The sequence below is a fragment of the Gasterosteus aculeatus genome, chromosome 1 (genome assembly GCF_964276395.1).
Source record: "Gasterosteus aculeatus chromosome 1, fGasAcu3.hap1.1, whole genome shotgun sequence".
NCBI lineage: Eukaryota > Metazoa > Chordata > Actinopteri > Perciformes > Gasterosteidae > Gasterosteus > Gasterosteus aculeatus.
Genome location: NC_135688.1, coordinates 16,815,358 through 16,841,347, shown reverse-complemented (window position 1 = coordinate 16,841,347; position 25,990 = coordinate 16,815,358). Strand labels below are relative to the sequence as shown.

At 41.0% G+C, this 25,990-nt stretch overlaps 1 protein-coding gene across 1 annotated transcript in view; it reads right to left on the bottom strand.

Moving 5' to 3' along the window:
* Positions 1-25,743, bottom strand: part of dnah2 (dynein, axonemal, heavy chain 2) — a 48,615-nt gene extending 22,872 nt beyond the window's left edge. The window contains exons 1-42 of the mRNA XM_040188008.2: positions 25,683-25,743; positions 25,127-25,206; positions 24,805-24,969; positions 23,734-23,962; positions 21,921-22,031; positions 20,886-21,124; positions 19,823-20,014; positions 18,816-18,973; positions 17,412-17,499; positions 16,875-17,080; positions 15,877-16,006; positions 15,445-15,627; positions 15,060-15,265; positions 14,645-14,791; positions 14,109-14,262; positions 13,696-13,805; positions 13,263-13,392; positions 12,661-12,849; positions 12,054-12,198; positions 11,624-11,816; positions 11,257-11,457; positions 10,469-10,625; positions 10,036-10,201; positions 8,897-9,060; positions 8,551-8,712; positions 8,233-8,336; positions 7,533-7,689; positions 7,143-7,219; positions 6,731-6,911; positions 6,482-6,620; positions 6,126-6,343; positions 5,885-5,974; positions 5,677-5,802; positions 5,186-5,296; positions 4,730-4,918; positions 4,299-4,396; positions 3,746-3,935; positions 2,599-2,779; positions 2,350-2,477; positions 1,889-2,041; positions 1,252-1,377; positions 254-472 (exon numbers count right to left, since the gene is read on the bottom strand). Coding sequence (XP_040043942.2) covers positions 254-472; positions 1,252-1,377; positions 1,889-2,041; positions 2,350-2,477; positions 2,599-2,779; positions 3,746-3,935; positions 4,299-4,396; positions 4,730-4,918; positions 5,186-5,296; positions 5,677-5,802; positions 5,885-5,974; positions 6,126-6,343; positions 6,482-6,620; positions 6,731-6,911; positions 7,143-7,219; positions 7,533-7,689; positions 8,233-8,336; positions 8,551-8,712; positions 8,897-9,060; positions 10,036-10,201; positions 10,469-10,625; positions 11,257-11,457; positions 11,624-11,816; positions 12,054-12,198; positions 12,661-12,849; positions 13,263-13,392; positions 13,696-13,805; positions 14,109-14,262; positions 14,645-14,791; positions 15,060-15,265; positions 15,445-15,627; positions 15,877-16,006; positions 16,875-17,080; positions 17,412-17,499; positions 18,816-18,973; positions 19,823-20,014; positions 20,886-21,124; positions 21,921-22,031; positions 23,734-23,962; positions 24,805-24,969; positions 25,127-25,159 — 6,345 coding nt within the window. The 5' untranslated portion in view covers positions 25,160-25,206; positions 25,683-25,743. The remainder of the gene's footprint in view (positions 1-253; positions 473-1,251; positions 1,378-1,888; positions 2,042-2,349; positions 2,478-2,598; positions 2,780-3,745; positions 3,936-4,298; positions 4,397-4,729; positions 4,919-5,185; positions 5,297-5,676; positions 5,803-5,884; positions 5,975-6,125; positions 6,344-6,481; positions 6,621-6,730; positions 6,912-7,142; positions 7,220-7,532; positions 7,690-8,232; positions 8,337-8,550; positions 8,713-8,896; positions 9,061-10,035; positions 10,202-10,468; positions 10,626-11,256; positions 11,458-11,623; positions 11,817-12,053; positions 12,199-12,660; positions 12,850-13,262; positions 13,393-13,695; positions 13,806-14,108; positions 14,263-14,644; positions 14,792-15,059; positions 15,266-15,444; positions 15,628-15,876; positions 16,007-16,874; positions 17,081-17,411; positions 17,500-18,815; positions 18,974-19,822; positions 20,015-20,885; positions 21,125-21,920; positions 22,032-23,733; positions 23,963-24,804; positions 24,970-25,126; positions 25,207-25,682) is intronic.
* Between the last annotated feature and the right edge of the window lie 247 nt (positions 25,744-25,990).

Here is a 25,990-nt window from a genome sequence, read left to right as displayed (position 1 = left end):
TGCATTTTATTGATAATGTAAAATCATTTTAGACCCTAATCTGATTAGACCAAGGAGATTACTGACAAATTATAAAAATGTTTCAATAAGAAAACATTGAATGAGAAGTAATAAGGACAGCAAGAGTAGTAAGAAACAAAACGTGATTGTGATCATGACTCAATTAGTGCCCCATTTTGTAACGCAAGAACCATCCTTTTCTTTAAAGAAACGGTGTCAGGCAATATATAAGTGCTTTTTCACCCACACCCACCTGGACCAAGTGGAAGCCGGGCTCTCCTTTGTTGTGCAGGGAACTGAGGACAGACTGCAGAGTCCTCCAGGTAACACTCTTACCACTGCCTGTCTTGCCCACAAGCATGGAGGAGTGTCTGGAATTTTTTATCTCATAAAGTTGGATGACTTTCGTCATGGTAAAAGAAGTCACCTGCAAACCACTTCGATGTAGCTCCATCTCTATAGCCTCCTTCAACTGGAATCAGGAATCAGGAAACATTTATTTGCCAAAATATGTCAAACATACAAGGAATTTGTCTTGGCGGTTAGTGCGCGACAGTAGACAGACAAGACAACAGTGCAAAAGTAATAAAATAAAGTAGAATTTGCAACAAAATTAAAAAAAAATGTTTTGATCATTGAGCCAGTGATGGTGATACCCTTACTGACCTATTTGGCCATGACGTACAAGGGTCAAGTTGAATAAAGTTGGTACATTTGGAGTTATACACATGGCTATGATCAGCGGAATTTCAGAGAAGATAAGAACATTTTTGTGCATCAAATTTCCTTTACTGAGATGAACTTGGTAACTTTGAGTGTGCATCCTTGCTTTCTTTTCACACACAAACATACAATGCATACAATCATTGGTAAAGGCATAATTAAAATACTGTATATATTGGTGCATTAGCAATCTTTACAATCACATTCACACATACATGTTTGCTAAGCCTCTACAGAAAAATCAAAGAGACAGCCATTTAGAAAGAAAGAGATAGATTTAGAAAGTGAATGAATAGTGGCATTTATATGTTGCTTAACTGCGTTTCAGTATTGGTAAACAATTTTTATGTATTTGTTGAGGCAACAATTAAAATAAGAGGAGGTGACAGCTCTCAGTAAATACAACTTCTGGGACAGGTGAACTGTAGTTGAATTGCTCAACGGTAATTCTTTATCAAAGAAGGGATATTGTCATTCAGCAAACACAACAACACTGTATCTTTGTTCCGATTTCCTCTGGTGACTTACCTTGCCATAGTCTATAATGGGTATTTCCACAGCAGGGAACAAGTCCTGGGTGATCCCATTGAACAGTGGCACGTCAGCAGATGTCAGTTTAGCGATATTCATGTCCTTCATAGCTATTAGCAAGATCTGAGAATAGAGATACAAATCTAGTTCCAATCACAACTACTTTGCCTATTGTGAAGTTTAGTTGAATTTATAGGAGCTGATTTCCTATCATTTGACATTGTAGTTAGACGGGATGGCGAAAGAAGAGATGATAGCACAGCTTGGGTTCCCAGTAGAGCTCATAAATGTCATAGCAACTGCTTGCTCTCCCCACGCAAGATACACTCTTATTCTACATACTGTGTTTCTGTAATGTAGTGTCAAGAAAGTGTTTTTAACTTTAGTTATTCTCAGTAAAAATATGGTGTAAAGATAAATAAAAAAGGATGGACTGCCTGTGTAATTTTACACTCACAGTAGCTTCAAAAAAAAACTTTATATTGCGGCTATAAACTGTTACCTTTCACTTACACTGTAAGCGCAGAAGGGAGGAATCAGCCAATCACCAGTATGAGCAAAACGGTTAATTAAAGTAGGCAAAACCTGCTCTGAGCAAATTGGTTTGCTGTACAAGCAAGAGAAAGAGACTTACTTCTTCATTGGTCATTTTGGGGCAGGAGCGCCGCTTTGTTCCAGCATAGCGGAGCATGGAGGTGAGACCACGCAGGCCAAAGTCATAGTGGTCTTGTTTAGACAGCTGCTGCACTGCCAGGGAGTACAGGGTGAACACCTTCTTTGCCAGCAGCTTTGAGGGGAAAACAGATGGATCAACGCCCACTTCTGATCTTTGTTCTGCTGAGGCTCCAATTGCTCCCATGGCCCAACAAGATGACATTACATGGCATGAACAGTGCAATAACCAGAATCGTCAGTTCAAACGCTTAATAAATATATTATGTAAACAACTGTATCTCTGGTAATCTAATATTATGAAGATCAGAATATAATTTATCATAATGAAATTGCAGTGCATTTCTTACTGAATTGAATCCTTTCTGAGCTCTTCACATAGAAGAGGTGTAATTATAATGCTAAATATTCAAGTCGGAGTACCTTGCAATTGTTGAAGCCCTCTCCAAACAGTATTATCTCAGCGATTAGGGTGGAGTCCGGCACCACCATGGAGATTGGTCTGAACATGGACTTAAGGTTGTCTGGAAGCTCAGTACGACCAGCGTAACCTGGGGAGAATTGGGGGGAAGAAAACTCATGCTGTAAACCCTGAAAGACCGTTGTGCATTTATTGTCATTATAACAACAACAACAAAAAACATCCAGATTTGGACATGTGTGTTGACCTACCGGGATTCATGGTGATGAAGATGCCACACGACGGCACCAGCTGTATCAGCTGTCCCTCAAAATGGAACTTGGATTGTTGAGCTGAGAGGGCAGACAGGATGGACAGGATTTGCTGTGCCACCACTGACAGCACCTCGATGTTGATTCTGTTGAACTCATCAAAGCAGCCCCATGCTCCGGTCTGTCCAGGGTGCACACAATCAAACACAAAAACAAATCTTTCAGTAAAAAGAAAATCCACTCCCATGAAAAAACCCATTCAGAATGTTTTTATTCCAGAACTGAATTGACCAGTGGTGGAATGAGTACTGTACTTAACTACAGTATTAAGAACAGTATAAGTATTTTACTTTATTTTAATACATGTTGGAAGCTATTGCTGTAGTATCTTTATTCACTTAATTTATTATGGGCATGCATTATAGATTAAAGTACTTGGGAGTATATAAAGTAGATGAAATCAACACAAATGATTAGTTGTACATCATTAAAATTAACTCATTACACAATGAATAATCCTTTAAGTATATTTCATAGAAATTATTGCTAGTACTAATACGAATACGTGTTTTTAGTTTGGCTACGTCCAACCACCGCCGGTCCACACACATACACAGGGCGAGAGAGAGCAATTTAATAATTGGGGCTGAAGGGCAGAATAGTGGAGGGAGTGTACGTTCCAGCCAAAACCCTTCCACCTACTCCATCAGGGCAATTGAGATCAGGTATACCAGGAGACACACCTGGACCTCCTCAAAAAGGCAAGGAGGAAAGACATCAGGGAGGAGACGGGTTGGAAGATGAGCAGTGTGGGTGCTCCCCTAAAGCTCCAGGGTGGAGAAAGAAATCCTGCTAAGTCGGATAGCAGCCCAGTCTGATTTCTTAACTTTAATTTAGTTTGGCGAATGGTAGATTACGTTTAATTTTTTTTGTATCTTAAGAAGAATAAAAAGTTTTTTAATAGCTAGTTAGTAAACAAGTGCCATTCCTAGCATACACACAGCGGCATATTCAGTGCAAGCCATTCAAAAGTATGAAAAGTGCTGTTTTACCTTTTATTTTGTCAGATATAATTAATATTGCTTTAAACTACAGTCATCTTTTTCACCATCATCTTATATTTCCTTATCATTTGGCATTTTCCTACCTGTGCCAGGCCAGAGAACATGCGTCCCATAGATTTGTAGTCTAGCCCTTCGGAGCAGTTGACCACGATGACGTACATGCCCAGAGCTTTGCCCAAGTCCTTCACTGTCTCTGTCTTTCCAGTACCTGCAGGGCCTTTAGGACAGCCCCCCCGATGGAGGTGGAGGGCTGTGGTCAAGGTCATGTAACATCTGGAAGCAGTAGAGCATTCACAGAGACATTTACTTTTCAGGTTATCAATGCTAAAAAATGGAATTCCAAGTTGGCACTAATCTTTTGGTCAGGGGGGAAAAAGAGCAGAGCTGTGTACTCTAGTGATTATACTGCAGTAACATTGCTATTGGTGGTATTTTCCTGCTGTTATTTAATGAACTAGTTCACACAATTATGGAACCATTCGAATGTGTGCAGATGTGGGGCATTCATTCAGTTAACTAAAATTTCAAAAGTAAAATACTTTGATTAACTTAACTTAATTAATTACTTAAGTGACAAGTGACGGATGGATTCCTGTTTCTGATGTATTTTTGGCGACATTGCAACAAATGACTGACCTGTCAGTAAGTGGAGTGATCACCAGCCGACCAGAGTTGCCCAGGTACTCAAAGCCATATTTGAAACATGTGTTCGTTTGTTGGATTATGCATTCCTCCTATTTGGAGAACAAACAAACAAACCAGAAAATGGACAAGTTTAGTTTAGGTTTTCTTAGTCTCCACCCCAACTCCAAAATGCTGATGACAGAGAGTTCTTTTAAAAAGTTGCTTTAAATGCTAGGCTACAAAGTATGGAATCATTAATAGCCAAATCGATACAGATTTGTTCCACCACAGTTTTGCTTTGAGCTTTTAAATGTAACAGTGAAATGCATTTTTAGAGAAATTAACACATTTTAACAGAAATAACAACTGTATTAAGGTTCCCTATTGTGCCCTTCTTTTTTTCTTACTGTCTCTCGTCATTACTTGCATCACTAATCGCATACCTTATCCCAGTAATGTCGCAGCTGGGAGATCCATTCGAAGGCATTGACGTCATTGCAGCCTGCTTTGGCCAGCTTATCAATGACATCCCGAGCATGAACCTCCCCCGTCACCAGTGATACAACTCTCAGACGTAGGACTTTGGACAAGTTACCACGAATTATATCTGAATAGCATTGAAGCTTAGAAACCTGAGAGAGAAGAAGACAGCAGGCTCGAGAGTTTATTGGAAGCCTTTGAATTCGTAACATCATTATTTTGGCTTGGGCCGCAATAAATGTTAAAGTATAAATATTATATAAAAAATAACACAAATGTATTTTTCATGTTTAAGATCGTCATACTGGGTACAGACTGTTCATTTGGCTGCAACACACTAGTAAATAAAATAATCACAGCAAATTCAAAAATATTAATGCATTTTAAATTTAAGTTTAATTAAGCAACAAGAACTCCACCTGTTTTCTCTTCAAGGACTTAAGAGAGGACTTATCAGCTCTCTCCTTGCTGATAAGGAGAGATTTTGTCACCTTAGCGGTCCACTGGATCTGACTGGCAGTGATCAGCGACTAAAATGAGAAAAATAGGCATGTTGTTTCAACTTGTTGTTCATAGTCTTTAGTTCAACCCCATGACATAGACTGACTGAATACCCATTGGAATGCAGAAGGGTTCATCATCATGTTCATTGTTGTCACCTATTTTTTTCTTGGTTTAGTCTTCGTCCTAGTCATGGTTAGTTTTTATTTTATTAAGTAAGCCTCATTATCGTTTTTTAGTCATTTTAGATGAAAGGTTATCTTGGTCAAAGAAAATAATTCGTCTTTGTCAAGGAAAAAAACGTACCTGGCAAACATACATAGTTTTTGTTCACAAAACTAACATTGGTTCAACAAGGATTGGAAACCAAATATTCTCTAAAATGGGAGAAGACAAAACATAAATGTACCTGTCCTGGCCAATCTTTGACCCATTTGTCTAACTGGCCGCCGATCTTCTTCATAGCGTCAAGACACTTGACCAGACATCCCCACATTGTGCTACGCATGGTCTTCTCAACAGCACACAGCCAAACCTACATGCAAACAAAAGGTGCCCACATTCTCCATCATAAATCTCTCAATACTGTTTATTGATCAAGATCATTGCTGTTGTACCTCCACAGGTTTGTCCAGTTCCACTGCCTTGTCGAAGAAAACAAACTCCCCATCAGCAGAGAACATCCCAATGGCCATTGGTTTAGTGTCCTAGAAAGTAAATAGATACATATCTCACAGTTGTAGAGGCGACTTCATCCTGGAAATTTGAATTGCTGAAATGTGGTAATACATAGTAGAAAAATGTAGTATATAGTAGTTGTGCAGCACTGGCAACTGGCTGCATCTAAGCATTCCCTGCCTTTTCGATGCTCAAGCTCTTGATGTTGTCGAAACACTTCTTGAGGTGGGGTTGAATGGCCTCAGGGTTCTGTGACTGCCCCAAGATCTCCAGCACATCATCATTCGACAGGAAGTAAAACCGCGGGAAGATCTGCCTCTTGGTCTCCAGGTATCTGTCCAGGGCCTTCTGGATCTCCTCCAGCTTTACACTCATCACTGAAAGGTTCCCAGGCAAGCCTAATGGACGGAGGAGAGGTTGTTTCAACACATTTTATCTCACATGAACACACAAACATTTCAAAAATAGTCAATGCTAGACACAGGCCTTGACTTGAAGGAATCTTTTTTTAAGCAACTTCAAGTATGTTCTCATACCTGGTTGGTGTGTTCCCTCCAGGGCGTTGTTTTTCTTGTGGAGTTGGCCCATGACAGTTTTCCAACTTGAGCTAAAGTCTTCAAACTCTTTGCATTCACGAGGCAGCTGCTCCCTGATGTCCTTTCCTTGAAAAATGTTCTAGGGGGGAAAAAATTATAGCGACAGAGAAAGATGGTATATTACTGGTAAGGGGTCGATTGTCCGGAGAAAACTAAAACCGTATAACACGGTAAAGTACGTTCTTGTACCTCCAGATAAATCCACTGCCGCTGCACGGTGAGGATCATCTCAATGACTTCCAGCACCTGTGTCAGTTGCCGTTCCCAGCAGTCCACCTCCTTCTCAAAGGCTTTAACAAACCTAGAAGCCTTCATTGTGGACAGCATGGACATGTTTTCCTCCAGGGCCTGGAAAACCTCCTCTGTTCCCCTGAGACAGAGACAGAACTTTTAGCTGCATGGATTAATGGATGTTATTAGTTTGTTTAGTGTAATCCAATTCAGTTCTTTGTGTTATTATTGATAGAATTTCAACATTGAGAGGCATTTCTAATATTCACTCCACTATTGAACATCCTGACCGTAACCATAAACTGTATAAAAGAAGGTCATAACCTCTTAACACTTGACCCTTCCCCACCGTCAAGACTTGTTTCCTCACCTCAGCCGATAGTGACCTTTGTAAGGTTCCAAGTCCAGGAGCGTTTCCTCCCATGTCTTGGTAATGTCCTCCAGTCCCTTGATTATTAAAGACAAAGAGTTATGTTGACAGAGAACACTTTCTGAGGAAAAAAAATAATATAAATTATTACGAGAGCTTAATGATATATTTTCGTGATTAGATTATCAATGACATAAAAACATGAATCCAAGCTTGAGTTTACCGCTCTTCTAAAATAAATGTACATTTTTTTCAGTCATATGCCTGTCAACCTTGTCTCACCAATTTTCTCTGAAAAAAACTGGTTAGAATGATAATGAATATTCATCATTAAAAAGCCAAAGAAGCAACAGAACTGGCAATCAGTATGAAAACAAGAAGAGACTGGACCTTTTCTATGGAGAGCTCCTTGCTGGCGGCACCAGAGATCTCACAGATTTTGTCAGTATACTCGTCGAGGTTCAGAGATATGATCTTCTCCAGGTTGAAATCAGTGCTGGTATAATCGAAAGAGACCTGCGGCTCTTCACAGATCTGCCTCCAGTGCCTAAAAGAGAGGTTGCATTAAAAGTATGGTTATGGTCTTAATTTCCCCAGTTGGTGAGCTGAAAATAAAAGGTAAATCCAAAGGTATGGCTATTCGATTAGATTTACGGAACCTAAAATTACAGTTCACAAATGTGGGTTTTTTACAATTTTTGTTACAATATATGAAAACCGCCAATCATTAGCGCTTAGCAAACTTTAGAGCTAAGAAGCTACAAAAACATATGCCTCCTAAATGGTCAGAAATCTCACTGCTTATTGTACTGGAGCAACATTAGCAAACTGACTGAGAGAGAACACTAAGAAGACGGGATGGAAGGTGAAATCGAATATTTGAGTGAGAGTGAGTTAAGCGTCTGCTTGGTGCAGATTTGTACAGTGGAATGGAAAAATGGAATCTGAAAAAACTGGAAGTTGCCAATAAAATTGCAATGCAAATTGCATACACACATCGGGGAGGGTAAAGACGACCATAGATAAAAGGCGTCAGAACAAACTTCATAGAGAGCAGACTAAATATTCTTTCTTTGGTTTTACACCATACCGGTCTCTCATGGCTGGGTTCCTCAGATCAGCAATGAGAGGGATGAGCCGCTTGAACTGGTTGATCTTGTTCTTGGAAGAATCTACTATGTCCCACTCCTTACCCTGAAATCATAAATCACATCCTCATTACTGTGTAATGTAAATGTGAGATCAGCATTGGGGTTTATTTCAGCTGTAAATTTCACAATATTAGCACATTATTTGAATGCATCCTAAGGGGAGGCCATGGATTTAGCTTTTATTATGAAATTAATTTTTGGCAGACTCTATGGGTCTAAAGCTTAAAATATCTAATAGCATCTCCAATGGAACTGACCTTTAGTTCTCTCTGAAGTTTTTGGAGTTTTTTTAACAAGTCCTGCGCCGTGCTGCCCATACTCTCCGTCTGCAGCGTAGAAAGTTGAGCAACCTTCCAGATGTCCCAGTTTGCATTCCACTCTTGTGTGATCTCCCAGACCTGCTGCAGGAGCTCTGTGTCCTGTACAAAACGTATGAAACAAACACATGAACAAACATATAACGTGTTTTGCATCACTGTGACAAGTATAAAATTTGCAACAAGAACTATTTATTTCTAAGTATCTAAGTATCAAGTACTCAAAACAATAATGATCTGCTTTATCTTGGAGTTTATGGCCTACGAGTCCAGTGCTGCGTCAGACCTTCTCCATCGTCCGTATGCTTTCGGAGGGAAACTGCTGTGTTTTGGACAAGCCCAGCCCGAGATAAAGAGAGCTCTCTTCCTCTTTTAGAGCCTCCAGTACGCTGCGATATTCTGCGATCTTGTTTAAGGCCAATTCAGTGCTCAGTTTGCTGTCAAATGGACCTGGATATACACATGCAAACATGTAGGGAGATAAAAAAAACATGTGAAAAAAAGCATACAAAAATACTATAATTACTATCATTCATCCACACACTAGGACTGCTTTCAGAACAGTCCAAAAATAGCATCTGAATGCATTCTTAGAAACACATTAAACCCAATGGAGGCACTTTTTTGAGTTAAACCTGTTGGCCATGATGAAATAAGGAGTTATATGTCTCTATGACATAATTTCACTGCAATAAAAGTATACAAATCATGGAAGGCCGGATTGGGAGGACTGACAGCTCAGCCAAACTAACAGCACAAAGACTATGTGAAACAAATGTAAAAATAACAAGTATATTTTTCCCAACACAGAAGGGGTGGATCTTGAGAAACTGGGCATGGGTTGAATATTAGAGCATCTACCTAGATTTGTTTACGTCTGTTACGTCTATGGGTAATACTGTAGATCGGATCTTGGTTAGCCTTTGTTTTAGTTTCCTGTTTGACGTTAAAGTTTGCTGCCTATTGTGCTCCTGTATTTGTCATGTTTTGTCCTGTCTCCTAAGTAATGTTTTCTCATTTTGTCAATTTGGCTTACCTCCTGCCTTTGTTTTCCCACTACTGATTGATTCTGGCAGTGTTTAAATACCAGCGTGTTTAAACCGTTCGTTCCCATTTGTCTTGGTACTTTATGTCAAATGTTTCAGGGATCGTGGCCATTGTCTGCTTTTTTTTGCGTAATCTCTCTTCTGTTTATTTTTCTCCCTCAGCCACATTTTTGATCCTGATTCGATAAGTAGCCACTGTTTTATTTAGACCTTATCATGCTGCCTGGGTTGTTCACTGAGACTTGATTATCTGTTTTAAATAGGCCTTCTACAGATGAGTAATGGCTGAAGAATAGAACGAAACGGAGAGAGCTACACCATCGTGCCCATATCAAGTGGATAATGTATATAAGTGTGTGAAAGATGCTGTGTGTTTGACCTGCGTTGTTGAATTCATCCAAAACGGCCTTGAGCTTCTTTGTGAACTCGGGGATCATGGTGTTCCTAAACTTCTCCTTCTGCTTCTGCAGCATGATGTCACAGTCAATCAGCACCTGCTGGAACCACACCCACTCCCCGTCCACCCCCTCACGCATATCCTGCACCTGTTGGTGAACCAAAAAGGAAAAAGAAGTGTGTTTTTGTATGCATAGCTATGCAGTACCCCAACCGGACTCGCCAGATGGTTCTGGGAAGCCTTCGTTAAAACTGTTTGAAGGGCAGGCACTTATAGACATTAGAGGTGTGCAAACACATCGCTAAAGTTTCTGTTATACAGTAAAATGTATGGACAAAAATACATCGATTTCTGTATCATTTACACGGGACGTGTGTACACTGTAGGTTAAGTCATAAAGGAGCGAGGTGCTTACAGCCTGTTCCACTTGGACCTCATATTTGTCCAAGATGGCAAACTGGTCATGAATGAGAGGAATCTGAGCCTCTGTCTTGGCCAAATCCACTTGGAGAGTCTCCAAGAGCTTCATGCGTTCACCAAGCTCTGCCAAATTCTGGGGGGGTTGTCTCAGCCTAAACTCACACACACATAGAAAACAGACAAAAGGAAAAGCAGCACCACGGTTAGCACACTTTATATTTCAAAGGATATCAAAATCTGCCTTTCCCTTTTTCCATTCATCTCCCCTAAAGAGTCTTTGTTTGACTTAGCACCTGTCATCTAAACGTTCTGTAATAAGTCCATAAATTGCCCGCCAACTCCCTTCTGTCACGAATTCTCCGTCTTATTAGTTTTCATCCTGCCTGCTTGTTTAATTAACTCTCCTGTCATTCCAGATCATGACATCAACAAGAGATAATCTCTCATTTGCTTCACCTGGACCTCATTCCCTCATTAGTCCCTCACTATTTAGGTCCCCACACTTACACTTGCCTCTGCCAGATGGACTTGTGTGTTACTGCCAGGTGCTCAGTGTATCCTGATTGTGTTCCTGATCGGCCTGTTGCGACCCTGTTTGCCTGACTACTCAACCTGGGATTTTTGCGTGCCCCTTTTTTCAGATTTGTTCGCCTGTTGGACTGACATCCTGTTTTTGATCCGGCCTGGACAAGAGTAAAGAACTTGACTTGACAGTTTTGGGTTCAAGTACCTGTAATCCCTACTCCCTCGTCCCCAAATAAAATAATTCACTTGATGTCCCACCTGTTGGCATTATCTTGCAGAGAGCTGTGGAGTTCTTTTAGATGGGTGCAAGCCATGTGGCTTAGCAGCTCAGTGAACCTGGTTTGCCACTCGCTGCAGAGCTGGGCCAAGGAGGATTTGATTGGTGAACAGTCCACTGTGACAAACCAGATGTTCAATACAGTGTCTTCCTGTTGGACGGTGTAGGCTTTTTCTGTGTACCTAGGGGGAGAACATTGTCACATGGCAAAATGAAAAAACGTGCACTTGAGAAATGAAAACCAATAAAACACAATTAGGGGATTGGTCATTTGAATGTTAATTTAAAAAAAAGATAATCTGCAAGGAACAATAGTTAAATTTAATTTTGTATTTTATTGCACAGTGCCTGTGTATATCTGCATCAACAGTAGTGACTGGTGGGTTTAGTCTCCGGTAGCGTTGTATAACGGAGTCCTGGTTGCTTTGCCAGATATCCCTGTATTTGTCCCAGGTCTTCAGGTAGGTCTGCAGGTGACCAGCATTGGTTGTCATCCCTGCGGCAACCGCAGACTGAATCTTCCTAATCTCCTCGTCTTGCTCTTCAGGATTAAAGAGGACCAGGCGAAAAGGGGACGGACAGAGAGACATGGTAGAAGTATACATTGTGAAATCTTACACTTAAGAGTAACCGCTTATGTGTTATTGTGTCATTTTCAAGGATTTTATGGTCCTGGTTTGATAACAGATCAGATTTGTACATTTCTTCTCTCCAAGGGAATTAATTTATTCTCTCGAAAACTCAATAAAAATGTTTTTAAAAATCTGTACGTTCTTACCTATGTTCACATGTATAGGATTCCCCTGTGGCCGATTGCAGGAGAGAATTTCAGGCAGTCGTTTCAATTCTGAAATAGTGTTGATGAGCCGAGACATAATGTTTACACTCTGAGCAAGCTTTGAGAGTGTCGGGGAGAAGTCGACCTGTTAAAAAGGACACTGACTATTAGACAGGATATCACCTCCATGAAAGATATCGAGAAAAAGGTTCAGATCAAATTTGAAAAATCATTTTGTTTTTGATCATGTACAAAGCTACAAAATGAAATAAAAATAAAAAGAATTCAATGACGAGATTTGAATATCACCGTGCCAATCACTGCGTTTCATCAGGTAGAGACAAACACGTTTTGCCACATTAACTAGCTAACTGTCCACCAAATGCAGTGGCGGTAAATGGAATTGGAATTGTCTTTTAATAAAAAGATAATTAGAGGACAACGCTGCTCCCCACAAACAATGAGTCAATGACAATGATGTCACTAGTGAGTACACGCCATATCATGCAATAGAATTTAGCTTTTTGTGAGGGTCAGCGAATCATAACATATACTACAGTAACTTCAAATCCTAATCATCTCATGGATTAAGATGGAATGTGGGTACCTTTGGTGTGGTTTGTGGGGTCGCTTGGCGTAGTGCTACCAGGACTTTAAATAAGGGACTGGGCGATGTCTTGCCATCTCCATTAATGGCCCTGGATAGCGTCTCCATGGAGCGCTTGATGTTGCTCCTAAGAGCTTGCTCTACCAACATGTCCATTTTCTCTGTGTAGATCTCCCATTGCTCCTGGACCTTAAACACCATGAAAGAATAAACACACATGAGATGGCAGTGGTTATGTGGGCTGTACTTGTTATCTCCCCAAAATACAAAAGGCATGATTTGCTGAGCAACACAGGGAGCTCATGCCCCCTGATAATTGTTAGTGGGCTCGCCAGCTTAACACCTCCACCTCCACCTCCACTTCTACTGGGTCATGATTGTCTGCGATGATTGAAGTGGTAATTCAGAGGGAATTTTTTCATGTGATTGTTTATATTGTTATTTAGGAAAATCAAATAATACTAAATTTATTAACTGCTTTATACCTCATCTCTAGAAATACTAGTGAAAAATCTTCCCTCCCGATCCTTTAGCGTCTACCTAAATGCAGGAACATTTCGGATGAAAGGCTACCAATACTGAATAACAAATAAAACACAAACCTCAGGTCCATCTTGAGAGAAAGTGTTGTGGATGCGGCTCATAATGTCAACAATATTCTTGTGCGCTTTGTTCAGTATTTGGAGCTGGCTCTGCTGGTGAGCCTTTTGGTCATCTTCAAACTCCAGGTTCCTTAGAATGACAACAAGAGAAACACCCATGATGATACCAAGAAAGCAAACAATCAGGAACATCACTCAGAAGCATAGGTATATTCAAAATGCTTCCTCTGTGCATCGCATCATGGTTGTTGGGTTTCTAGACCATTATCTGTATATCTTAACTGAGATTACAAAGATATACTATTGCATGTAGAAACCATGTTAGAAGTGAACTAAAACACGATGAATAATATCTGCGCCTTTTCAATTATTTTGTTTATATACTGTGTTAGGCATCCGATGCAATGAGAAGTAATGAAACATCTCTTGGTACCTGTAAACAGTCTTTCCATCCATCTTAACCAACAATGTTTCACTGATTTGACGGCAGAGGTTCAAGATAGATTGTTTGGATGTTTTGTAACCATCGATTATCTGCTGGACCTGGATTGTAAAGAAAAGGAGAGAAAGCTACTTCTCAGTACAATGTGGTTTGCTTAACAAGTTTCAAGGTGTGTTGATGACGCTTTTATTCACTTCTGTCATGTTCTCTGGAACTTATTGCCCGACACAGTAAGATCTGAGAATGAACAATGTTCAGAAGTACACTAAACAAATACTTTTGGCAACAAAATGTCCCAACTATTCAAAAGATTTAATCCCCCAAAAAACCCAAACACTTGATTTACCTACTTTTTTACCCGTACACATGCCCATATTAGAAAAGGGAGAACTTTGTGTTACGACCTTGCTGACATGCAGGAGACATTCGCGGATGAAGACATTAGCAGCTTTAGAAGACCACGTAAGCTTTGTCAGCCCCGGTTGAATCTTCTTATCCATCAAATGAATTTGCTCCCGGAAAAGACCCAACTCGTCGGGAGACAGCATTCCGATAATCCTAATGCACACACACACACACACACACACACACACACACACACACACAAATGAGAAAGGCAATAAGTAATATCAGTGTGTTTTGTATACAGAGTGATTACTTATTGATTGGGAGAAATATCTAACATCCCATCCTATCATGAGCACTGAGAGTTTGTTTAAAATTTCTTAGTATTTGTTTTATTTCAAATACATTTTTAAGTCCTATATAACCAGAAGAATTCAGATATACTAATGCTTGACAGAAATTGTTATTGTCAGACTTCGCTTTGGGATCAAATTGCTACCCACGTATTACTATAGGCCCCTGATACAAGAAATCAGTCTTGTTTGTTCTCCCCTTTTTGCGTATGTCTGTGTGTGTGTGCATGTTTAAGTCAGACCTTTTGTAGTTCTTGACCAGCAGCAGAGCTTTCTCACTCACGCCTCTCAAATCCTCCCTGTCCTGGGAAATATCAGACACGCGCTGGGGGATCTCGTACTTTAGTCGATCCCAGTAGTGGATCTCAGAGAACATGTTCAACAGGTTGCTGGAAAAGAAAACAGATTCAAGAAAAACACACAAAATAAATGCATACAGATACATGTGCCATGTATACTTGTGTTTACTTTCTGAACTAATATACTGTATTGTGTGATGAGGAGTGTGCATTTATACCTCCTTATGTGAGCATGTATGCAAAGTTACTACACAACATGCCTCGGGGTTTGTGTGCATCACTACGTAAGGTTGTGAATTTATACTTGTATCTGAATGTCATGAGTCTCTTGTATGCCAGTATTGATTAAGTCACCCACATATCAAAGTTGATGTCGAGCCTGGCGGTGCCGTCCTTGCTGCGCACCATGAGTGGCTGCTCCAGTTTCTTGAGGTACTGTACATCCAGCTTCTGGTTCCACTGACTGAAGCTCTTCCTCTCTATCTCTTCCAGAACCGGAACCATCTGGCTGTGGGTGGAAAGCACCTGCTTGCGAATGTATGACTCAGGCAGGAATAAGTTTTCCTGAAGGGAAAGAAGAGGGAAAAGCTGAAGAAGGAGTCAATGAAGGAGCTCCAGAGGTTGGAGTCAGTTAAGAACATGAATGCCATCTGGTTCTCACTACGCTTCTTTACTTTGCATCACTCATGTGAAGGTGGGAGCAATAAATAAAGCATTTGATCACTGTGTAGTCACGAATTCACCTCCATGGGTCCGGCTAAGCGTTGTTTGAGGGAAGTTGACCAGTAGGCCTGGGCTGCCAACCGGGGTATATGTTCAAGAGGAGACCACATCCGCTCGTTCAGCTCCTTGTTAACCATTTGGAGATCCTTGTTTAAGATATTTAACACTTCCTCCACCTTCTCTTCTATGGTTCGCCTAATGCCCTGTGATGGAGAAGATTGGTCGTAAGTGAGTGAGTTGATGAATAACTTGAGAGTGAGAGATGAAAGAAGACAGCTGAGAGACAAACGTTGAGCAAAGAAAATTGAGAATGAGAGTTTAAGAATGAGAATTGTGGTGAACTCATACTAAATGAAAACATATCATTAATGAGTGGTGTGAGAGTACATTTCAGACTTAAATGTTTACATGAGTGTATGTTTGTCTGTGTGTTTGCAAAAGAGATGCTGTACCTCTCGAGAAGAAATGGGCCTAAAAATGACCAGAAGATAAACTCCTTCTTCCACAGTGTACACAGTCTTAAACACTGAATGAATCAGGTTCCGTATCATCATTTCCAGATCCTTCACGGCTGCACGAAAGCTGAAGTTACACACACACACACACACACACACACACACACACACGCAAGAACATTTCCACAAATGGAAACACTTATGGGTGAAGATAAGCTAATTAATGAGAACCACAATAAAAAAGGAGTGAAGACGTGGTTCAATGTGATTTCCCTCTACTAAAAGTCTATTTTTCAGATGGTATTTTTCTGGCCCCCGACAAACATGTTTGCTAATGGGAAGTGGCCGATGCATCTTCCAGGCACTGTGTCGGGACTACGCAACAAGTCCTGGTGCAGTTTGCAAACCTGTACACGCTGGCAAAGCTCAACATAAACTGATTGGGTAAAACAATTTTCAAATCTTATTTGACAATTATTTCTGAAACAAACTGATCAACCGCTTATATGGATCAAAAAGCTTGGGATATAATCATTCCTAAATGAATGGCGTTGAAATGATTCCCTTTAAATAGTCAATTGTCTGTTTAAATTCTGACAGAATGATTGAATAAAATATTGAAGAATATAACAAAAATATATATTTTTTGGATAAATCAATGTCTGTGGTAATTTTAAATTTAAAAAACACATTGGAGAATAGTTAACTCATTAATTCATTGATACACATAAAAAAATATTATAGTAACAATAATAACATTTCCACTGTACTAGTACTCACCAAACCCTATATTGTATTTAGGATACTTGTTCTTTTACCTCAACACTAGTACTGTGTATGCCTCTCCTCCCCCTCGCCTTGCCTGGCTGAGACCAGTTTAAGCAAACATCTCTGTGCTTCAAAATTGTAAAATGTGATTGTCGTGCTTGCTGTTTTTTCCGCTTGGAAATTGCGGTTAGGATGAGTTTAAACGTGTTAAAGAGCAATAGACCCACTGGTTGAATTGATTGCACCATGTGTTGCTCTTGACATCAAGGATGTCCTCGCCAAGAGAGTGCAGGCTCTTTAGGCTACGGTGGAAGTTTCTCTCTATCTCCAGGAGGGTGCGGGAGAACTCGGGTCCCTGGCAGCTGCCGAAGCAAGGCGGGGCCCTCTGCTGACCGTCCTCCCAGCGGGCAAACTGATACTGGCAGTCACATACCTGGGACAAAGCCAGAGAAAAAATGTCCCAAATAACAAACAATACATCCCGTATGAAGACATAAAAGAAACAAGTTGTATTGCTATATGGCTCTCTTGATAGAAGACTTATCCATAATGATCCCTCTTTAGTAATAGCGAGGTTAGAGTTTAGACGAAACACAAAAGCAAAAAGTAGAAACAAAATGAGAAAAGAAAGTCATCAAGGATAACCGTAAAACTTGTGCCTGTGGTGACCTGTGTGTAATCTATTTATTATTGCTCTTTCAAATACAGGAATGTCTATGCACATGAGTTAGTATCTCCCCATGTGTGAGTGAGGGAAAATTCACCTCAATCAGCTCTTTGAATCTCTGGATGGAAACATCAACCAGTACGAAACAGCTGCTTTGGTCCAGGACACGGCCATTTCGAGAATACCTGAAGTGAAAAAAAGGTGGGAAATGAGAGAGATATATAGGCAGAGGTGGAAAGAGTACTGAAAATTTGTACCCAAGTACAAGTACTGTTACATTGCTTACATTGTACTCAATTACAAGTAAAAGTACTAGTGTTAAAAAAATACTTAAGTAAAAGTACAAAGTACTCTTCTCAAAAACTACTCAGAGTACAAATTACTTTTTAACCGATGGATGTTTTATCGCATCGCTAATAGCAGACATTCGATTCATATGGCGGCAAATTACGCGAGACAGACTTTTGAACTCTGAGTAGTTTTTGAGAAGAGTACTTTGTACTTTTACTTAAGTATTTTTTTAACACTAGTACTTTTACTTGTAATTGCGCGTATGTTCCTCCACAACTTTGTGCACCTCTCGACCGGCAAACCGCCGTTTGCAGAGTTTCCCCTCCATGAATCCAACCTCTTATACAAGCCGCCAATGACGGCTTGTTTAAGCGGTCATATTTACGCATTTCTTCCGACAAAAGTTCTTTAATCTGATCCGTCGGTTTGCCGGTCGAGAGGTGCACAAAGTCTATGATTAAATAGATAAAATAAAGTCTATGATAAATAAATAAACAAATAAATAAATAGACGTGACTCTCTAGGTCGTATTCAACAAAAACACGTTACTCCACCTGCTGTTCTGGCGGTGATTTGCTCTGCAACACACGCAAGCCTTTTAGAACCATAAATTGAAAGGGGTGCAGTGACGCAACGACGCAGACGCAGAAGCATGCGCCAGGCTTTATATTACGTTAGAATAATTGGCGCGGGCGCGATCTGACAGACAATAAGGATTTGCATTGAAAAAAAAAGATCTGACGGTTTGAATATTATTTAAAATTGTGAGCATACACAATAGCAACTTTCGATTTTAAAAGTAGCGAAGTAGATTTCATGGTGTAAATTGTACTCAAGTATGAGTAAAATTACACACTTGAAGAAAATACTCAGAAAAGTACAAGTACCCAAAGAATCTACTTAATTAAAGTAACGTGAGTATTTGTAATTCGTTACTTCCTTCCCTGCATATAGGAGCAGAGAGAAAACCTTTAATGCCATAGAACACATATCTGCAACAAACTCGGAGGGCATCTCCAACCAAACTATTTCAAATCCCTGCTTTTCTGTCTGACAACACCCTTTAGGGCTCTATTAATTTCAGCATCAAAAACCACAACATTTTCTCTAACTTTACCTCAGCCCAACATCAATTGAATTAATTTGAGGCAGTGAATTACAATATTTGAAATCAAGCAGTGTGTCCCTACACAGGTGACATTTCTCCTACTTGTGGTGAATCTTTGAGGCATTCAGGCAAATTGCCTTCCACTCCAGGCAGCACTGGATACAGTCGTTGAGGTTCTGCTTGCTGGATGACACAAAGCCTGTAAAGATCCTGTCCAGAGGGATGCTTTGGAAGCAGAGGCGGGTGATCACATTACCCATCTGAAACAAACACAAGAAAACAAACACTTGTCACAAATAATCGGTGATGCCAAGTTACAGACACCTGTTTTCACATTTACTGTATGCTCATAAGATGCGGTATAACAAGTAACTTTTACTTTAAACCAACATAACTACATGTGAAATTTGTGAGATTTTGGAGTAAGGGTATCATCTGTTCTAAGTTTCCTTGCATCCAGAAAATACATCCTTTATAGACTACAGGAATTATTATCTTTAGTCCTTCTCTTATAGTATTAGTGGAAATCATGAACTGTATACAATATGGAAATATTCGCCTCCAGGAATATGGTTGCTTGTGTAAAGGATGTCTAAGTAGCACATCAAAATAATCCACAAAATATGTGTAGTGACAGATTTTCGTAAGCCACTCGGCAGGGTGCGGGAGAAGATCCTGTTCCTCACTCGCTCACACAGAGATCCCAAGTCTTCCGTTTCTTTGGCTGAAGTTCCTATTTATTTTTTTTATTTTAGTTTTTCTACTTTATAACACACAGGCTGTATATGCATTTGGTTCCTGATCTTGCTGTGCGTCTTGCATAGCGGTAAAAATCTCCCCATCACCCATGCATCATTACCTGGCTCAATTGCACCTGTGCCCCCATATGCAGACTCCCTGTCAAACTAATACACACTGCCACCTGTGGCCAACCTGAGATTGGCTCACAACACGAATGCCTCCTACAATATGTCATGCAGAAATGGCAGCATGTTCAAACGGTGCATATGTGGGGGAGTTTACTAAATTAACAGAGAGAGGGGGTTAATAAAAGAAACCTGGTCTGACTTCACTTTGCCAATTACTCTGATGCAGTAATATGTAGGTACCTTGCAGAAGAGACTACCGATCCTCTCGTTGGTGTTGTAGTGGAGGGAGTTGTTCCAGATGATGCATATGAGACTGACAATGTCTTGAAGCTTCGGAATGACTTGGCTAGGTTTTAGCCGGGCCAATTCTTCCAAAGGCTCCTTTAGTATAGACAGGAAGGTCATGTTTGACTGGGCCTGTGCAGAAAATTCCTGCGATATATAGAGGAGAGAAGATAATATCAACATGACAAAAGTACTTAAGGCCTCAAATCAGTAAATCACTAAGTAAAATCAATAAATAGGAAAAGTAAAATAAATACAAAAACGTTGCCTCTTCAGCCTCTGTGCACTGTTGCTATAGTTTGTTCACCTTAGTGATGTTTTTATAGGGCTTTGTTCTTCCTCGTGTCACTATATACCTCCATCCAAAAGGAAGAAGCTGTTGTTCACTTTACGAAGGGTGGGGGTGGTCCTTTAAGATGGAGCTGGTTACCCGTTTTAACGGTCTGGTGTACAGTGACGCTGGGATAAGCTGTGACAATCAGCCTGCTACACCATCTAACAATTTGATGCAGTTTCTTTCGTTATCAAAGATAAGTTTCCCAACCATGATAACAGACGAAAGGAAAACGTTGATTTAAAAAAGGCACAAAAAAACAGGTCATTATGGTTTTGGAAATAGGACAGTTTCCTCAAAGATAAACGCTGGTGCCCCTTTTGCATACGGCTGCACAGTTTGCTTCAAAGTTCAGTTTTGGGTCCCAAGATATTTGTAAGATTGCACACATTCTACTGTCTGACCCTTAATGCATATGACTTCAGGTTTGTGGCCAATCTATGACTGATATAATTTCTTTGGTTTTAGAAATGTTTAATTGAAGACATTATGCATCGCCAACCATCTCCTGTGATTTTACTGGTCTGGCTTGCGTGAGATCAGAGTATGTGGCCCCCTACCTAAAATGAGTTTGACACCCAGGATCTAAGGTCAATAGTTTCCATCTTTATAGCTTGTAATGCTGCTGCACCAGCACTAGTGATAAGCCCTCCAGTTTATGAGTATGAAAATAACTCCCAGTACCTGTATTTCCTTGACCAGTTTGCGGAATACTTCTACATAGCGAGACTTGGAGAGCAGCAGGATCTTCTGGATGAGCCTGACCCCCGGCTTTTGCAGTTGCTGACTGATGTCTGACAGCTTTGCTGAGCGACTCTCCCAGAAGGCAATGTCCTGCAGCGGCCCGCACTTTTCCCTCATCTTCATTATTTCTTGGGTACTTAGTAGCTCCTTGACCTGATCCGTCCAGTGGATCACAACAACTTAAAACAGAAAGAACAATTGAGTTGAAGAAAAGGAAAGTGGAGAAAGGTGAAATGAAGAATGTAGGACAGATTGAGGGAGCAGGGAAGAGCAGAGATGGGAAAGATGGGAAAACCACAATGTGATGAAAAAACAGCAATGAACACTTCTGAGCCCATCGTCTCATTGTACAAAATCTCAAAGGAGTCTGAGACACAAAGCCAATGCTGCAGTTTCTATGGTTTAAAAAAAATCCCAAATAAACAGACAGTCTGAGTGTGCCCTTCTTGACCCAGAAAACCACTGAGACTGATGAAAGATGAAAGAGAGAAGGCACCACAACCAACCTCTCACCCATACACACATATAAGGCAGCCTGATCTCCAAAACCTGTTCGTAAAGATGTATACGAAAATCTTAAACATACAAATTCGTAGTGATACATACTAAATAAATACGGACTGCAACTGATGACGTCACCTTATTCAAAGTGAATGGGGACCTGCACCCCGTAAACACACTTCATGAAGTCTAACAATGTAAAATAAACGTGTTATGATTGCATTTTTAACGAGAAATCAATGTTAACTTGTAAGAATAGAATACTAACCCTAACCCCCTCAAAAAATCCAACATGGCGGAGAGACGTTCACTCAAGAATCCAACATGGTCCGCCATGTTGTTCACTCAAGGGGCGTGGTTAACCACTGCCAGTTTGTATGTATTGTTACGAATTTGTATGTTCAAGATTTTGGTATACATTTTTACGAACAGGTTTTGAAGATCACGTTGTATAAGGAGAGATCCCCAACTCACCCTCCATTCTCTGTATCAGCTTCTTGTCCTTGCTGGCTTCCTCAGGTCTGCACTGTAAGGCTTCCATTGGGATGTATAGAACGGTCTTGCCTTCCTTCTTATACACAGCATCTGTTTATATGAAAAAATGAAATAATTGGTCAAACATTACACTGCAGCACATGCGGCTCAGTGAAAATGTCAGTAAGTTGTGTTGGTGCCCTGAACAAAGCTGCAGAAGTGGACTCCGAATGCAACGTGTGTCTTTTCTGGATTCCTACAACACTATCCTGGCATAAAGCACCAGCTGCATACCAGGAATAAAGAAATACCTTCGTCCTCTCTTTGCATATGCTTTAAATCTGTCATTCGCTGTCACAGATGACCTTCAGTGTTACTGAATCAATAGTCTAGCTAAACCAAAGAGATCTGGGGGCTACAAATGTGTAAATGCCTTTGATTCATGCCTTTGACCCATCTAAGGACCATCACAGTGCCCTGCTGGACCCCCTGTAGTTTTCCTACCGACCAAACAGGTCAGTGGATGATGCAGTGAACATGGAACTGCACCACATGCTGCATCACCTCGACTCACCAGGGACATACTGTATGCACGGGTCCTATTCAGCTCTGTGTTCAACACCATAATGACAGGGTTATTGGAAATCAGACTTTTCCAGCTCATTGTGCCAGCCTCCACCTGTCAGTGGATCACCAACTTCCTGACAGACGCAACAGCAGGTGAGGCTGGGAAAAATCACCTTCGGCACCTGTACTATCAACACCAACGCTCCCCAGGGATGTGTGCTCTCCCCACTGCTCTTCTCCCTACACCAACGACTGCACCTCAGAGGACCCAACTGTCAAAGTTCACAGAGGACACACCAGTTATGGGCCTCATCAGGGACGGGGATGAGTCTGCCTACCAGCTGGTCCTCTGGTGTGGTCAGAATAACATAGAGCTAAGGAGATGACTGTGGATTTCAGGAGGAACCCCCCAACCCACCATACTCAACAGCCCTATGTCTGATGTGGAGACCTTCAAGTTTCTGCAATGCACAATCTTCCGGGACTTGAAGGTGGCCTCAAACATTGAGACTGTCAGGCAGAAGGCCCAGCAGAGGAAGTTCAACCTCCCTCAGGAGCTGCTGGTCCTGTTCTACTCCGCTATGATCCATTCTGTGATTTGTTCTTCCATTACTGTGTGGTTTGGATCGACCGCTAAACAGGACCGGAACAGACTTCAACAGATCATCAGATGTGCAGAGAGAATAGTTGGCTACAGCCTGCCCTCCATCCTGGACTTGCACTACTCCAGATTCAGGACACGGGCAGGAAAGATCACTGCAGACCCCCCACACCCTGTCCAAACGTTTGACTGGTACTGTGTATATATTTACATCTATGTTGTATAGTTGTTGCTATACTTTCAACTGTTTTACTTTTTGTGTTGTCCTTGTTTTTTATCGTTTTATATTGTGTTGTTTGTACAAAGAAACTGCATCTATGGTATTTGGACAACAACGGCAAAACCAGAATCTAATTCCATGTACGCATAAACATACATGGCCGAAGCTTCTGATTCGGATTCCGAGTGGCCTGGTTAATAATTGTGTTGGAAGAGAAAAGGGGAATTTTGTAAGGAATATCTTATCTTTGTCTCATCCTCTGGGAAACATAAAGTTGAAGTGTTTTTGTAGTGTGAGATAGTAAGGGCGGTCTCCATAAACACTGGCGGTGTAGATCGCTCTTTCATTATGTATTTTATCTAGAATCAATGTCAGTGTTGTTTGTTAGAGAATTGTCTCCATCACCTTTCCTCTGAGGTACTCACCTGTGAGGCTGACAAGAAAGTAGTGCATCTGGTTGGTATATTCCTCCCTGATGCTCCTCTCCATGTCGGTGCTTAGGGCAACTGCAGGGGCGTGCAGACAGGTCATTTCACTAAGCAGTTGCTGGATGGGGTTGCCCTTCACCGTGCCAAACTGCACGGCCACATCGAACGTCTCCTCTGTGATGATGGCTCCGGGTATGCGGCTGAAATAGGTCAGCTGCTCCACAAGCTGCACCCATTACAGAATTGTTTAGGTGTTGTTTTTATTAAGGAGAGAGGAAAAATACGCGGAGGGGGTTAAATGTTACAACAAAATAAACAGTGTCTCTCAACCTTTCCCTTGTCAAGGAAACCCTAAGTATTTGTCACAGACCCCATTTGATTGAGATCTACTACTGCAGCGATTCCCAAAGTGTGGGCCACGAAGGTACTGCAGGTGGGCCGCGAGAGGTCATTTACAATAAATAAATAAAGTTTTTTAATTTTTAAAAGTTTGAAATTAATATAAAATTATTTATGATGTGGCACATTAGTTATTTAAAACATTAGAGGATGAAGCACAAACAATTTAAACGGACAGATTAATAAAACAATAAGGCTCTCGCTCGAAACGGCTGCTCTTGTCCGCCTGTCGTTGTTCAACAAACGAGGCGCCCTCTTGTAGTATTAAAGTCAATATACCGCATTTTCCGCACTACAAGGCGCACTTAAAAGCCTTTAATTTCCTCAAAAAACGACAGTGCCGTATAATCCGGAGCGCCTTATATATATGGATCAATTCGGTTGATCCATACTGGTTGTACACGGCGCTCAAGGCGCTCTGCCAAACAGGCCAAAACTCGTCTACGACGGCGAGATGCTGAGCGGCGCTTTCAGGGCGCGTCGGAGAAACAAAGCTGTCGTTCTCGCCGAGCACTTCATGAGATTAAAGAGCGATTTTGGTTAAATTTGTAAGGTCATTTAATCATTATGTTTTGATCAGAGTTGTGATTAAAGGTTTGGGTGGGATGTTTTCTGACAGTTTAACTTCTGTTCAGCCATCTGATTTAACAGTTTAAAGGTGGGTTTTACCGATGAGGGCCTGCAGTACTCCACCCGCAGCCTGTTGAGAGTGTCCACGTAGACCACCATGCTTGTGATGGAGGTGTCATTAATAAATTGATCCAAAGCCCGCTCGTTTTCATCCGTCAACAGCTCTGTGGTCACACCATTGACCGACATCACACGGAGAAACAACTTCCATCCGGAGAGATGAGAGGCGGTCCAGGTAGATGAGGGGGAGGGAAAGACAGGGCGCTTATTTAGTGGGCGGATGGCTGCGCACAACCCAAAGAGCTAGAAGACCCCCCCTCCTCCCCCAACGCCTCCACCCAAAAAATGACACAAGCTTTACCTCACGAACTCTCCTTGAATATTCCTCGTCCATTTCTTTCAAATCTCTCAGCGCGAGTGTAATCTTAAACACCCCATCATCTGAAATAATTACACAAGAAACACTGACGTGCACACACGGAGACATTCATTCATAATATACAACGTAAAGGTCGCCATTGTTCTGTTCTTTGCTGTTAAAACGACTTAACGTTATAACGTTAAGCATAATAATGTAACGTTAGCTTAAACTTGACTTCACATTTTTTTATTTACCAAATAATGATATATAGTCAACCTTTGTGTAGAGATTTGGTAACTTTAACGTAAGACGAAACATAAAGTGGCCCTCGGGTGTTTGCACAGTAACTTTAAACCACATTAGCTTATTAGCTTAGCCAGCAAACGTTACCGCAGGTTAGCAGCCGTTCAGTCCTCTCGAGCTGAAAAATGTGGCAACACATCGACAACCTGTTACCGTTACCTCTTTACTATGACCGACGGGTCCACTAAAACGACTTTAATCTAATATAACGTCATTTTCTACGTTACATTTTCTGCGAGGCAATGTTACTTACCATTAATTCACTCGAACCTGTGGTTTTAGTGTGCGCGTCTCCATGGAAACGTTTGGTTGCCTTGGTAACCCTGAAGAGTTTCGTCCTGTGTAGACGCGAGACTCTGCTCGTGTTTAGGGAAGGAAATCATAGGCCACACAATGTCTTTTAAAATTAACTTTAAATGAACATCTAGAAAGGCAAATTTTGTCCCAACAACTCTGAGCCACGCAGCTGTAGGCAGTCCCATTTCTCTGCTACTATTAATGGAAATAGTGCTTTATTTGCCACTGTTGAATTTCTGTCAGCTAAAAAGTCTAAAGGAGTTT